The sequence below is a fragment of the Mustela putorius genome, unplaced genomic scaffold (assembly GCF_011764305.1).
Source record: "Mustela putorius furo isolate JIRA1106 unplaced genomic scaffold, ASM1176430v1.1 tig00000508_pilon_pilon_pilon, whole genome shotgun sequence".
Taxonomy (NCBI): Eukaryota; Metazoa; Chordata; class Mammalia; order Carnivora; family Mustelidae; genus Mustela; species Mustela putorius.
Genome location: NW_025421402.1, coordinates 17973056 through 17988592, shown reverse-complemented (window position 1 = coordinate 17988592; position 15537 = coordinate 17973056). Strand labels below are relative to the sequence as shown.

Below are 15537 nucleotides of genomic sequence, written 5' to 3'. Positions count from 1 at the left end.
TCCATACATTGTTGAACAGAATCAAGGACCTCTTTCTGCCCCAGGATATGGGCTCCCTGCTCAGCAGGGAGTCTGGTTCTCTCTTTGACCCTCACCCCACTTGAGCTGTCTCTCAAATTAAAAAAAAAAAAACCCACAAAAAAAGTTTTTTTTATTTTTTAAAAGATCTCCTTCTGTGTAATCTTTGAGGGGAAGCATTGAATATTTCACCATTAAATATGGTGTTAGTTACAAGTTTCTAGCTATGCACCTTTTATTATGTTGAAGAAATATCACACTTTACCTAATTAGCTGAGTTTGATGAACTAGTTAAATGCTTTTTCTGTATCCTTTGAAATAAACATATTTTTTAATCTTTTGTTTTGTTAACACAGTGATTACACTGATGGACTTTCAAATGTTAAGCTAACTTTTCATTCCTGGAATAAACCCATCTGGTCATAATGTATTATCCATTTTATATGTAGCTGGATTTGATTTGCTAGTGTTTTGTTAAGGAATTTACATATATGGTCATGAGGGTATTGATTTGTAATTTTCTTGAATGTATTCGAAATTTGTCATTATCAGGGTTATACTGGTCTCTTAATATGTGTTAGAAAATACTCCTGTTTCCGGAATTGTGTTAATCCTTACTTCCATGTTCAGTAAAATTTACTAGTGGAATTGGCTGGACATGAAAGTTTCTTGTGTGAAGGTTCTGATAATGAATTCAATTTCTTTCATAATAATGTAGGTATTCTGATTTTTATTTTACTTTTATGTCAGTTTTGTCATTTGTGTTTCTCACGGAATTTGTATCTTTTCTCTAATTGTTCAACTTTATTAGCATAGGCTGTTCATGCGCATGCGAGTTCCCTTTATTGCCTTTAGGATTTGTGTTGATATCCTTTATTTAATTTCATATTTAGAAATATGTTGTTAATTTCCAAATATTTGGGAGCATTCCAGATATCTTATTGCTGTTGATTTCCAATTTCATTCCATTCTTGTCACAGAAAATATTCTGTACAATCTCAGTCTTCTGCTACTCATTGGTACTTATATTACAGTCTTCCTTCGATATACTCTCTTGGTGACTGTCCTACAAGCTTTTTCAGTAGAGTTCTATAAATGATAATGTTCAAGGTAGTTTTAGTACAATTACTTATCAAATTTTATATCTGCCTAGCTATTCTTTTTCTAAATTGTTCTATTAGATCCTGAAGAATGAGTATTAAAAGCTTCAATTATGATTGTATATTAGTCCACTTCTCTCTTTAGTTCTGACAGTTTTCTTTGCATGTGTTTATAAGCAATATAATTAAGTACATGCCTATGAAGGATTATTGTCTTCCTCCTTAATATTTACTTTTAGCTTACAAATGTTCACTTTTATCTCTGGTAAGACCTTGAAGTATACCTTATTTAATAAAAATACAGTAGGTCAGCTATCCTATGTTTACTGTTTATACAGCATATCTTTTCCTTTCCTTTTGCTTTGTTTTGATTAGTCTTTTTCCAAACTTAAAATTAGTATCTCAAATAATCTCAAGAATTTAATAATAAAGACATTTAGAAAGTTGTTTCCAATAATACATTATATATTAACTGAATTTAAATAAAAGCAAATTTAAAAAATAAAAAGTTTCTCTCGCAAAAATGTTTTTTAAAATTCTACTTTAAATTAACCTTAATTTTCCAAAGTAAGAGCTCTCAAATTTTGATGCAGAGTAACTACACAGGTAGGCAGATGACATCCAAACCTGCTTCAGTTTTCAGAGGTAGGAAGGAAATTCTGTAATTTTTAAAATATAACTATGCTGGTATACTTGAGTACAAAAGGTTGGTAGACACTATAATCTACTTACATTAGAGGTGGTGCTCCTTAAATTGCAAATTATGAGCTCCATCTCATACCTGGTCAGTCAGAATCTAGGAGATTGTAACCTAAAAAATCCAGATTTTAATAATATCCCAGATAATTTTTTCTGGGAACAGTATATTTTAAAAACAATTATCTTCCAGTTTAAAATTTCAATTTCCCATTAACTGTAAAGCTTAAAAAAAAAAAAATCCTTCCAATTGGGTACTGACTCATGAACACTGGGGCCAGTATGCTAAGTTTAAAATGCCCCAAATAAAACACATAGCATGTTCAATATTCTCATAGATTCCTACCTTAACATCACACCGCCTTCTCCTTTTCCCAGATTTTCCATTTTTCCCAGCCTATGCTGTGTGAATCTCTCTTGAATTGAATGCTTGTGTTACATTTCCACCACAGTGACCTAGTTCAGACTTTAATGATTGCTACAGCAGTGGATCTCACCTCTGGCTGCATACAAGAATCAGAAATGAAGCTTTTAAAAATCTTTCTGCCTTGGCTACATCTCAAGCCAATTAAATCAAACTCTCTGGGGGTAACAACCAGATGGAATCGCAGATAAAATACAGGACACCAGTTAAATTTTAATTTCAGATAAACAATAAATACTTTTTATTTTATAAAAAATATACTATTTTTAATATTTATATTTTATATTTATATTTATACTATTATAGTAAGTATGTCCAGATATTATTTATTTGCTAAATAAAGCTGGCAACCCTATACTCTAGCATCTGTAATACTTCAATCACTGAAATGTATGTACATGATCAGCAACCCATATATATATAACCCATTGTGAGTTGTAGTTTAACAATTCTGAAAGCTACTGCCTTAGAAGGGTCAGCAAACTTTTCCTGGAAAAGCCAGAGTAAATATTTTAGGCTCTGTGAACCATACAGTCTCTTCGGTGACTACCGAAATCCCTTTTGTAGCACAAAAGCAACCACAGATAATATGCGAATGAGAGAGTGTGGTTGTATTCCAGTAAAACTTTATTTATAAGAATAGGTGATTGGCCATATTTAACCCACAGGCTGTAGTTTGCTGACCCTATTCTAGACTATCAGATCATTTCAGATTTCCATTTTGTTATTTAATATATTCATTATTTTTCTCAGCTTTACAACTGCTAGACCAAATATTCCTTGAAAATACAACCCACACACATAGGCTTGGAAAATTTCTTCAAGGATTATCAGCAATTAATTCTTTGGATAATATTTCTACATCCTGTCCACAAGGATATCACAGATTACTATTAATAACTAACATTTATTTGATACTTATTTTATGTCAGACATCATGCTAAGGATTTACACATATATTCAGTAACATCACATATTCTCAGGACAACTCTTTGAGGTGGATACAATTATTAGTTCCATTTTGCACTTCAAGAAAATGGGACACCAATAAGGGTAAAATACCTTGTTCTCAGGATCTTATAGCACTTGAGAGAAATCCAGATGGAAGCCAGAGCCTGCTTAATCCAATCATATTTTTAACCACTGTACCATGATAATTCTATGTATCTTCAACAGTCTACTGAACGATATTATATCTCGAATATTTCCCTTACCTATTGGTCTAACACTGTGGCAAAAATGAGGAGTATTACAGTACTGGTTCTTACTTACAGTGCATAAAATCTGAAGGGACCTAAAATTCAAAAAGTTAATGACTAAAGGATTTTGGATATCTAGTCCAAATTGTTCATTTTAGACATGTGAAAATTAAGATCCAGAACTGATAAATTTTTCATTAACAGCCTTCACAATTTTATTTAAAGTAAGAATTAGATGACATATTTCTAAAAGTCTTCACTTTTCCTCCTTAACTGAAGTACTCTCCAAGACTCGACATTGTATAGCATGTATCAGATTGCTGATTCAAAGTAATAAGAAGAATCACAAGTGATTCATTGCTCATATCAACTATATTGTCACTCTGGATATGTATCACATAACTTTTGCTAATATATAAAAAATATATATTTTATATATAGAATTTTATCTATATATAAATATATAAAATACTTAAATATAAATGGATATAAATATATAAAATACTTAAATATAAATAGAATGAAATGAATAAAATATAAATGTAACTATACATATTTATAAACCTTATATCCATTCACTAAGCTTAGAAATAATCAACAAATTAGTACTCTGTTCCTGTTTTAATACTTCTATGTATTTTTCTTCTCAGTCTGTTATATCTTAGAGGTTGTCAAATTATAAAGTAGATATCATTGTAAAAGCAGCAATTTTGTGATTAAGAAAAAATACTTAAAATATTTTGAGTGTACAAAGAAAAAAATCACATATCTATCTATATATATTTTTACCTAAATACATCAGAAACTGCTAAGCTGAATTAGTGATACTGAAAGCAGTTTATTTGATAACTAATAGATAACCCTTAGAAAGCCTCAGCAATAAAATTAGAAACTGTTTTTAAAATAAATTAATGCTACTAAGTGTTTGGTGAAATGGGTATCCTGATACACTACTGGTAATAATGCAAACTGTCTGTTCTTGGAAAACAATTTAGAAGAGTTAATCCCCTGGAAAAAAAGAAACTGACTGTAAGTCCTCTGAGTACTTTCTAGGAATTTTTCCTGAAGGAAAATCAGAAATAGGATAAACAGACATACATAGTGGTAAACTGAGGATAAAAACTAAAACAGTCTACAACAGAATAAATTTTAAAGAATATTCTGTAGCTATTAAACAGTTTTCTGTATTTCAATACAAAATCATCATAGGAAGAAATCATCAAATACAGCATTAGGTGAAAAAAAGGAAGAATTTATAATTGTATGTTTAGTATGAACTCACATTTGCAAAACTAAATAAGCCAGACATTACAGATATTAAAGAGAGGATGAGAGTCTTAACAGTAGCCATGTACTTTTTATAATACTTGTAGTTTACTCAAGTTTTTACTTTTAGTTAGGAAAATGTAAAAGGTTTCCAAAATGTTGTTCCTCTAGGATAAATTTTTATTAACTATATTTATATAAAATCACCACTAACAGTTCTAAAACCTGAGGGCATTAGGGCTGGACTGATTGAATAGCCTGGAAAAGGAATACCGAAAAGAGGCCAGATGGTGAACAAGAGTCATAATACCTACCCACCAAACATAATTTAATGGGAAAAAAAAACTAAGAAACGACCATCTGTGGGACAGAAAATTAGGCCTAAAAATATGAAAACCCTTAAAATGTATGACATTTAATTCACAATGAAATTATGGAAACATCGTCACCAATTTCAATAGGACAAGAGAATAAAACATTATTGAACGGTAAACACTATCTAGTGTCTTTACTCCTTCAAGGCTGCTAACGCTCCTGTATTTAAGTAAAAAATAATCTGGAAATACATTAAAACAGCAAGGAAATAGCATATGCCAAAAGTACAATGAGATGTAAGATGAACTAAAACTGAAAAATCCTCAGTCACCAAAGATATGGTTCAAATTTGAAAATGAAAATAGTTCAAATCTTGTAATTTTAAATTACATATTAAATACAGTTTCTAATTGCTCTGAGAGTCTGAAACATCTGGAAGCAAGACTTGCTGATTTCTGCACTATTCATAGGACAAAAGAAAAATGATTTCACAGTAATGTTGAATTAGATTTTCTAATATAATAAAATACTGAACCAGTTCTTGCTTGTTATACTTGCCTGTTGTAAGATCCCTCCTGACATTTGGAAGATCATAAAATCGAAAGGTCTAGAGCCATTGGTAATCCTTGATCAGTACCATTTGATTTCCAATGTGTGAAAGGACCAAAGAAATACAGCAGAGCTACAGAATGTACAATTTACTAAATATCTGACACAAAATAACTTTGCCAGGTCGATTGAGGGTTCTGGTATTTACGTTTGAAAACAATAAACATTTACAAACTCACTTGATTTGTATATTGACAGCAAATTAACTGGCATTACTACCCTTATTCACATGTGTTTCATTAGGGGCCCCTGGGTGGCTCAGTGGGTTAAGTCTCTGCCTTCGGCTCAGGCCCTGATCTCAGGGTCCTGGGATCGAGCCCCGTATCGGGCTCTCTGCTCAGCTGGGAGCCTGCTTCCCCCTCTCTCTCTGCCTGCCTCTCTGCCTCCTTGTGATCTCTGTCAAATAAATAAATAAAAATCTTTAAAATTAAAAAAAAAAGTCATATGTGTTCCATTTCACTCTCTTATTTGATGCCTCTAATCAAGGATAGAGGTCTGAGATGTAATATTCCATGATGCAGATCTTACTTATAGTAAAAACATATATATACACTCTTTCTGAAAATTTTTGAAAAGTTCTTGAATTCCTGAATGGGAAACTGCAAAGTTTATTCAATTGTGAGGTTTTTATTTCTTCATTTTAGGAATCTTAGAGCCAGTGAAAACAGGGAAGCAAAGCTTCACAATCCCATGCTCTCAAGAGTAAATTCTGAAGGCAAGTGGAATTTTGTATTTAATGTTTCTGACCTCAAGTAATTAAATCTAAAAATAAAGAAAGCCTAGTACATAAAGACCTGTTCTTTGGTGCAATCTCAACTTCTTTTTGTATTGATTCGAAGACAATGATGCCATTCATACTTTAATTACCTCAGATATTTGTTTTTCTAAAATATAAACAGCTGACCACACTGCAACCTCCCCCCAACATCCGCCCCTAATGGAGAACCAAGATACTAATCACCTGGTATGTGCAGGAATAGATGTGTAATTTATTTATTTTTTATTTTTTAAGGTTTACTTATTTATTTGACAGACAGAGATTACAAGTAGGCAGAGAGAGAGGGGGAAGCAGGCTCCCCGCCGAGCAGAGACCCTGATGCAGGGCTCGATCCCAGGACCCTGGGATCATGACCCGAGCTGAAGGCAGAGGCTTCAACCCACTGAGCCACCGAGGTGCCCCTAGATGTGTAATTTAAAGCAGGGTTTCTCAGCCTGGGCACCACTGTGATTTGGGGCTGGAGAACTGTCTGTTGTGGGGGCTGTCCCATGCGGTATAGGACATTTAGCGTCATTTAGCCGGTAGATGCCCGGAGCCTGTCAGGCTGCCTCTCCTGCCAGCCGTGACAACCAAAATGTCTCTGAAACACAGCAGATGTGCAAATGTTCTGAGGGAGAATCATCCTTGCTTGAAAACTACAATTTAAATCATCTCATCATTTAAAAAAAAGGAAATCTTACAAGTTCAAGCACTATTTGATCTAGGAGAGTCTCCCTCACACATTATAAATGTATGGGACCTCCTTTTTTTAAAAGTCTGAAATTACATTGCCCAAAATGGTAACTCCTAGTCACATGGAGCTATAAAGCATTGCAACCTGTAGCTAGTTTAACCAGTTACTGAACTTTTACTTTTATATTATGTAATTTTTTAATTGAAGTATAAGTAACATAGAGTGTTCTATTAGTTTCAGGTATACAACATGCTTCAACAATTCTATACATTACTCAGAGCTCACCCGATATATGTAGTCGCCACCTGTCAAATGTTATCACATTACTGACTATATTCCTTATTCATCTCTGTGACTTATTTATTTTATAATTGGAAATTTGTACCTCTTAATCCCATTTACCTGCTTCACCTATCCCCCACCCACTTCCCCTCTGGCAACCATCAGTTTGTTCTCTGTATTTAATAATCTGTTTTGGGGGGTGCCTGGGTGGCTCAGTCATTTGGGTGTCTGCCTTTGGCTTAGGCCATGATCCTGGGATGGAGCCCTGCTGCGGGCTCCCTGCTCAGCGGGGAGCCTGCTTCTCCCTTCCTCCCCACTTGTGCTCTCTCTCGCTATCTCTGTCTCTCTCTCTCAAATAAGTTAAAAAAATCTTAAAAAAAAAAAAAAAAAAAAGAATGTTTTTTGGTTTGTTTCTTTGTTTGCTGGTTTTATTATATTCCATATATAAGTGAGATCACGTGGTATTTGTCTTTCTCTGACTTATTTCACTTAGCATAATACCTCTAGTTCCATCCATCTTGTTGCAAATGGCAAGATTTCATTCTTTTTTATGGCCGAGTAATATTCCAGTGTGTGCGAGTATACACACATACACGCACCACATCTTTATCTGTTCATTTATTGATGGCACGTGGGTTGCTTCCATATCTTGGCTACTGTAAATAATGCTGCAATAATAAACACAGGAGTGCATCTATCTTTTCAAATTAAGAGTTTCTGCTTTCTTTAAGAAGTAATTATTTATTTAATATAAATTTAATTGCTCGACCAGCATCCAAATGGAGAAGTGTTGCAAAGGTAAAATATATACCAGATTTCAAAGATTTAGAATGAATAAAAGAATGTAATTTATCACTTTAATAATTTTATATTGACTACATGTTGAAATGAAAATATTTGGGATATAATTGGTTAAGTAACACATATTTTAAAATGAATTTACTTGTTAGTTTTTCCTTTTTTTAATGCAGTGTCAGAACACTTAACTTTACATGTTAGCTCATATTACATTGCATTGGTACGCATGGTCCAAAATGTTTCATGGTCTGTTCAAATACATACTGATGATGAAAATATATAATACCCCAAAGTTACCATGAATTCAGTAAAATATTTCAGTGTTTTTATATTTTACTTAAACACAACAGCACCCATAGATGATACTGAGTATCCATGGAGATTTTTGGATTCTCAGAAATATTTTGGACCTAAAGTTTGAAATCCACTGGTCTGGAACACATATCAATACTGCTGATAATATAAAATTCATAAGCTGAAAGCATTAATTCTAGAATCTGTTTCCAATGATCTTCCATTCAATTTAGACAATTATGTTTATATTCAGGCTGAAATGAACTTCTCTCTCCCATCTCCATAGGAATACCACTGTCCTTCTCCTTCCAAACTTCACTAAAATGAATAGCAAATGACAAGCTCTTTTGACATTTCAAAGGCATTCAACTGAAACAATACCCCTTGGTCAGTAGGTCTTTTATTTGCACCACCAAACTACTAAACTCCTTTAAAATTATATTAACTTTTTTTAAAATCTTAAATTTTATGACATTATTTTATTTATTGTTCTACCTCTTTCAATTCTATCAACTAAGTAAGTAAAATCTTAATTGCACATTAAAAAGGTCCTTGAAGGGGCGCCTGGGTGGCTCAGTGGGTTAAAGCCTCTGCCTTTAGCTCAGGTCATGATCCCAGGGTCCTGGGATTGATCCTCGCATCGGGCTCTCTGCTCAGCAGGGAGCCTGCTTCCTCCTTTCTCTCTGCTTACTTGTGATCTCTGTCTGTCAAATAAATAAATAAAATCTTTAAAAAAAAAAAAAAAAAGGTCCTTGAAGTTCTGGTTCTGATTCTCCTTAACACTAAGTTAACAGAAAAATAAGAACAAAATGCTTGTGTATAAGCACACAGAATAATTAATAAGGATAAATCAAGAACAGATAATGGGAAATCAGAGGGGGATGCAGAACTCAGTATATAATTTTGGTTACCCAAAAAAGGATTTGCAAACCCCAGTTTAAAGTATATGCTCAGGATAAAAGCCTATGCAGATGCTAACTTAATAACTATAAAAAACAGTATGACTTCAAAACTATACCAATCTCATGACTGTGCATTTTATTAAACACATTTATGGGTTATATAATCTAAATATTTATTAAGCAGTCAATTCCATATTCCTATTATGGCTTACAGATTCAAAAAACTTAACATTGTTTTTAAATCTTTTTAAGTGTAGAAAGAATGCCCCAAAACCCTTTGCCTGAAATTATGAACTCTGGCATAACTAAATTATTAGAAAGCTTATACTTGTTGGGAGCTATTAGTTTCTTTTTGGGGTAAACAAAGGGAAAAAAAGAGAATTTGAAAGATGAGCAATGTGCAGGGCCAGAGTGCTTAGGACAAAGTTTCAGAGCTTCAGGGAATGTTTTACAAAGAGGAAAGAAATGACTTGTCTCACAAAACTTGGCCCCACTGTGGAACTGGGGAGAAAAAAAAAAGTTCTAGAAAAAAAGGTACCGCAATTCAAAATACTTTAAATACAGAATGAAGTCTCAAGAACATTTAGCTGTTGTATCTGTTTATATACATTCTATGCCACAGTTATGCTGAGCAGTGAGAGAAATTACTACATACCTGGGAGGGGCTGTTGGATAAATAATTTTTATGTGTTGGAATGTTAACTCTTGATTTAAAACCTGCTGGATCCATTTTCTCAATCTTTGTCCAGAATCACCTGATGGATCACAAAATATCGATTAAGACAAAACATTTTGACAACACAGTGTATTTAAAAGCATTCTATAACTTTCATATCACACAGAGGCTGGAACACGGAATACAAAAAAATCTCCATATGTAAAAATAACTCCACAGAAGCCAGTTTATCAACATGAATTAATTGATCAGGCATTAATAACCAAAATTATTTAGAAAGTTTTACTCCTAACTTCACCACTGATCACTTTAAAGACCTTGTTCAAGTTTGAGTTTCAAGTTTCCTTGTTTGTTTAAATGGTAAAACAGGCACAAATATGAAGTAAATTATTTTCCTAAAAAAATTCTGTGTCTGATTTTAAACACTGTCATTTCTTATCTTACCTGTAAAAATAGTAAATTTCTGAAGCAAATATAAACTTTTGTAGATGGAAAGATCTAAAACAATTTTCCTGGTTAAAATAACAAGATCTTTCAAAAGGGGTATTTAGCAAACTTTATTTTTAACTTGAAGAAATCTAAATTTAATTTTGATAACACATTTATGTGATGTAAAATAACAATTATACATCCCAAGGCTAAAAAATAACCAAAATCCATGCAAGAATTAATGTCTGGATATTTCCATTAAAAAATGGAAGGAAATTAGGTCCATGTTATATAGTCCTGAAGAGAAAATTTTAAAGGTAACAACTTTTCATTTTTTTGGATCAGCTCATTAGACATCAACTCAGAGTCTATCTACTGAATACCTGTCACTGAGTCAGGCACTGTGCTCACTGTTAGAGAGGCGGTGATGGCAAGGAAGAAAGAGTCCCTCCTCTCACGGAGGACACAGTTTACTGTGAGAAACACACACAAGTCAAACAATCACACATGAACATGAGAGACAAACAGAACCACTGCGAAGATGAGACACTGGGTGCTGCCACGTTTTACTACATTCAGAACTGACCCAGCTAAGGAGTTCGGGGATAACATCAGAAGATCAGCTCTGCAAAGCAAAGTTCAGTTTGTATTTTAGCCACTGAGCTAGTTGTTTATTTAATGCGTAGATCACACATGACACAAACTGACCCAGTTTTCAAGACCTACCGGATGGTGAAAAGTTGAGGCGAACGAGAAAAGACCATTTTGGACAGAATATGGCAAACGCTAAGATCCTTTCCAGGATGGAGGAGGAGGACATCTAAGACTGAGGGCAAGAGCAGTGAGCACAAGACGAGGCTGGAGAAACAGTAGGGAAGTGGCAAATCCTAACAGCAGGAAGTTCCTTTTTGGCAGAAAGGTGGCTGTCTTCTAGGGGTCACTCTGGCAACTGTGTGATGACAGAAGGGACAAGAGGAGGTGTGGGGAGATCAGTTAGGAGGTGACTGTCCAGAGGACATGCTTCAGTTAGGGGTCTAGCAATGGCATGCACGGGAATAGGTGCGAGGATCCTTAGGGGAGAAAATAAATAGGTATTGGTAATAGATTGGTTATAAGGGCAATAGTGGATGACAGCGAGGTGTCTGGCCAGGATAACTGAATGAACAATGCAACTACACACGGAGACAGGAAACACATGGATCAGCAGGTCTACACTCGCTACCCTGCCTACAAGGTCCTCTACCTGGGGTTGAGCAAACTATAGCCAGCTGGAAGGCAAAAGCCCAAAGCCGTACGCTATGAATGGTGTTTACATTTTTAAACAGTTGCTAAAAAAATAAAGAAAAAGGAAAAAAAGGAAGGGAGGCAGAAAAGAAAAAGGTGGAAGAAACCATATCTGGTTCGCAACATCTGAAACGGTTGCTACCTGACCCTTTACAGGAAGTTTGCTGACCCCTGCCTCCTATCACCTCCGCCAGGATCCTCTGGATATCCTGGCCTACTCCTCTCCCACCAGGGAAAACGCCTGAATTGTTGTTCCCGTGAAGGTCAGGGAACCTGCCTCAGGGCCTCCGTCCTGCCTTCTCCCTTGTCTGCAACAGTCTAACCCAACACCCACATGATTCACTCACGCAGGTCTAGCTGCTGAAGTACCACCTTCAGAGTGAGGCCTACTCTGACCACCTTAGCTAAACTATCACCCCCAATACCTCCCCTCCTCCATCCCCCTTGTCTTGCTTTCTCTTTTTTCCACAGAACTCACTACTATCCACTATACAGTATTTCCTCCAATGGAATGTAAGGTCCACAAGAGCCAGAACTTTTCGTTTGTTTCGTTCATTAATATATGCCTGGAGTCTGGAACAGTGAGTCACTGCACAGTGGCCATATAATAGATATTTCCGGAATGAATGGATTAATAAATGAACGACTATGAGGCAGTTGGATAAACATGTCCAGAACTCAAAGGAAAATTAAAATGGAGACACAAATGTATGTTACTATATAGAGGAAAACATAGAATCCTAGGCCATACGTGCACATTAGCCTGCAGAGAAAAATGCAAAATGAAAAGAGACCACAGAACCAAATTCTGAGAAGCCCCAACATTAACAGACAGAACAGGATGAGACTGGAAAATCAATTATATGGAGAAAACAGGTTAGTAAGTACCAAGAAAGTCTTTCAAGAACATCGAATGTTGGACAGAATATGGCAAACGCTAAGATCCTTTCCAGGATGCCATATTCTGTCCAACAGAATGTTGCAGATGGTTCAAATAAGAAGATGACTGAAAAATGTTCCCCACATTTAGCAACACAGCGGTTACTAGTAAAGTTACTAGTAACTTCACTAAGCGCCAACTCAGTTCGCTTTGATTTACTGCATGAGGAAAAAGCAAGATATGCATAATTTGGGTCTGTGTGAACCTTATAGCGAAGTTTGGGAATTAAGAATTAATTCTGGGAATTACAAATAATGGATACCATTAAAAGAAGTGCCGTAATGTTCCAAAGGAACATACAACAGAGTGAATTAATCTAAGCTGGGAAGCTGAACGAAGCTAATTAAACTATTACTTGCTTTTATCATTCTGAAAGAAGGTACCTGTTTGGTATTTTAGGTGTAGGAATGGCTCAAATTAAGTTGGCTATGTATTACTCACATTCCCATACCTTCTTCTATGACTATCATAGCCTAGGAGAGAACTTCAGCCTTTTAGGATGAAAAAACAACAAAAAAAGCAACAAAAAAAACCTGCCTCTGAATATACTTTTCCAACCTTGAAAAGCAAAACTTAATGCTACAAAGTAACACCCACTCATCCATTCATAAGGCCCACTTTTTAAAAAAGCCTGCACTTTATTCTAAGAGCATGTAACAACTATTAAAACGGGTTGCCTGTATTTAGATTAAGCAGAACCCAAACACCTATAATATAACCACATATAGTAAGTCTAACGTAAAATTATACTCCTCGTACAGATTTTAATTTACTACAATGGAGCTCTAACTATGTGGAAATTGCATTTTATTTGCATAATTAGCAGAAGAATTCTTTGGATAAACTCTGTTCCAAAGTATAAAAGGAAAAATATATATTTAGGGTTTACAATTTATAAAAATGTAAGTAATTTGAAATTGAAGAGTAAAGATGGTACTTGAAGCAAAGTGGCCCACGGGAAAAAAGAAAAGTCTAGGAGTATTTCCTAACAATATTACAAAACACTTATTTATTACAAAGGCTACAGTATCTGGGAATTTCTGGATGCTTATAAATGAACCCCCATGGAGCCCCAAATAGTACCAGGAACAGTCTCTTAGTTGTAAGGCTTTGGTGTCCTCCTAGACACCTCACTTCACCACTCTAAATATATTTCATTAGCGAAGTCCTTCCCGTTAAACATCTTTGACCCATTTCTTGCCTATTTCCAAAATGAAACAGCCTAGCTCAGAGTTTTTCCACCTTACCCTTCCGGAGTCAGGGAGATCTGGGTGCGAATCCTAACTCCACTACCACTCACGGCAACAGCCAAGTGACCTTGAGCAAGCTGTTCAACTTATCAGGGCTAACTGCCCATTTCCAGGTCTCCACCTTGTACCTTTCCAATCTCCTCCACTACCCAACTACAAGTCTCAGCTCAAAGTCCATGTTCTTAAGTCAAATCGGTAAAATCTCAGCTCTTCATCTTCCAAATGCCTTAATATGCCTAACCACAGTTTTTTTCCTTACAATTCTCTTGGCAGTAAATCATGTACCATCTTGTGATCTCCCATCCACTGCTGACTCAAACTAATTGAATTGTTTTTGTTTTTAACTTTAGGTAGGCGCTCTGAGGACACCGGCTGCATCTCATTTCTTTAAAAAAATATTTCCCAAGAACTTACCCTAGGCCAAGCACTAGGGATGCAGAGATTAAAATAAGGGTCCTTCCTCTTGAGGAAGGGAAAGTGAAGGGGGAAAGACAGGCTTAAGTCATCACAGAGGAGTGTAAGGAAAGCTATACAGAATGCAGCACACACACCACTAAGGGCGGGCAGGGGAAGGAAGGTGTCTGCCCTGGGGACTGAGAGTGGACTCTGTGCTAGTATCTCGGGGGCTTCAGGACAGGAACGGGAAAGAGAAAGAAGAAGGAAGGAGTAGCAAGAAAGAGAGGAAAGGGAGACAGTACTCCAGGCCTGGCACAGCGCCTCGCGGAAAGGACATAAATATTAAGTTAACTGTCTCAACTGTCCACAGTGGTACGAGAGACTGGAAAAATAAAGTGGCAAATTATCTAAGGCGGTTGAAAATCCCGATCACTAACAGCTGACGCTGGAAAGTACTAAATCCTTGGTGTCTAGTAGACAACTTACCTTACTAACTTACTTCTTAAACTCGAGGGAGAACAGGGAGGGGGAGGGGCGGTAGCAAGGGTTGCAAATGGAGAGTGTTGCGGATGGAGGGATGGCCCAGTGGTGGGACGCAAGGGCCATCAGGGAGCACGATGGGCCCATGATCGAAAAAGGGAATACACGGTGAAGGCCCGGTGTCCGCAGCCGCGGGGTGAGCGAGGCGAGGGTCGCCCTCCCCGAGTCCACGGAGCCCTATCGAGGCCCAGCGACTCCTCCACTAGGGCAACACTAGGGGACCCCAGGGGAGGACGATTCCCAAGCAGAAAACTAGGATGTAAAACTGTAATCCACCTGAGCCGTGCAGGAAGATCAGAGAGGCGCTGTGCCTCCCAGCCGGCGACACGATGCAACGCTGCAACCGCACTGAGCCCGACACAGACGCCATCGCGGCGGCCCGAGGAGTTTCGTGGGCCCCGCCCCTCCGCCGCCCCGCGGGCCCCGCCCCTCCGCCGCCCCGCGGGCCCCGCCCCTCCGCCGCCCCGCGGGCCCGCGCACGTCGGCACGCAGGGGGCGCGCCTGGAGACGCGCATGCGCGACGGGGCTGGTACGGTCCTGCCTTTGGGTCAGGTCTGAGCTATTTCTTGCTTCCCTGAGAGTCTGGTTTTGCAGAGGGTTGTTTTGTGCAGGTGACAGCTTCGATAAGGCTAGTGGGTACATTTATTTGCTGCAGGATTTTTAACTGC

The 15537-nt window shown here is 36.8% G+C and overlaps 1 protein-coding gene across 1 annotated transcript in view; it reads right to left on the bottom strand.

Annotated features, from left to right (window-relative positions):
• Positions 1–15301, bottom strand: part of LYPLAL1 (lysophospholipase like 1) — a 35263-nt gene extending 19962 nt beyond the window's left edge. Inside the window, exons 1-2 of the mRNA XM_004751460.3 lie at positions 15146–15301; positions 10010–10109 (exon numbers count right to left, since the gene is read on the bottom strand). Coding sequence (XP_004751517.1) covers positions 10010–10109; positions 15146–15239 — 194 coding nt within the window. The 5' untranslated portion in view covers positions 15240–15301. The remainder of the gene's footprint in view (positions 1–10009; positions 10110–15145) is intronic.
• Between the last annotated feature and the right edge of the window lie 236 nt (positions 15302–15537).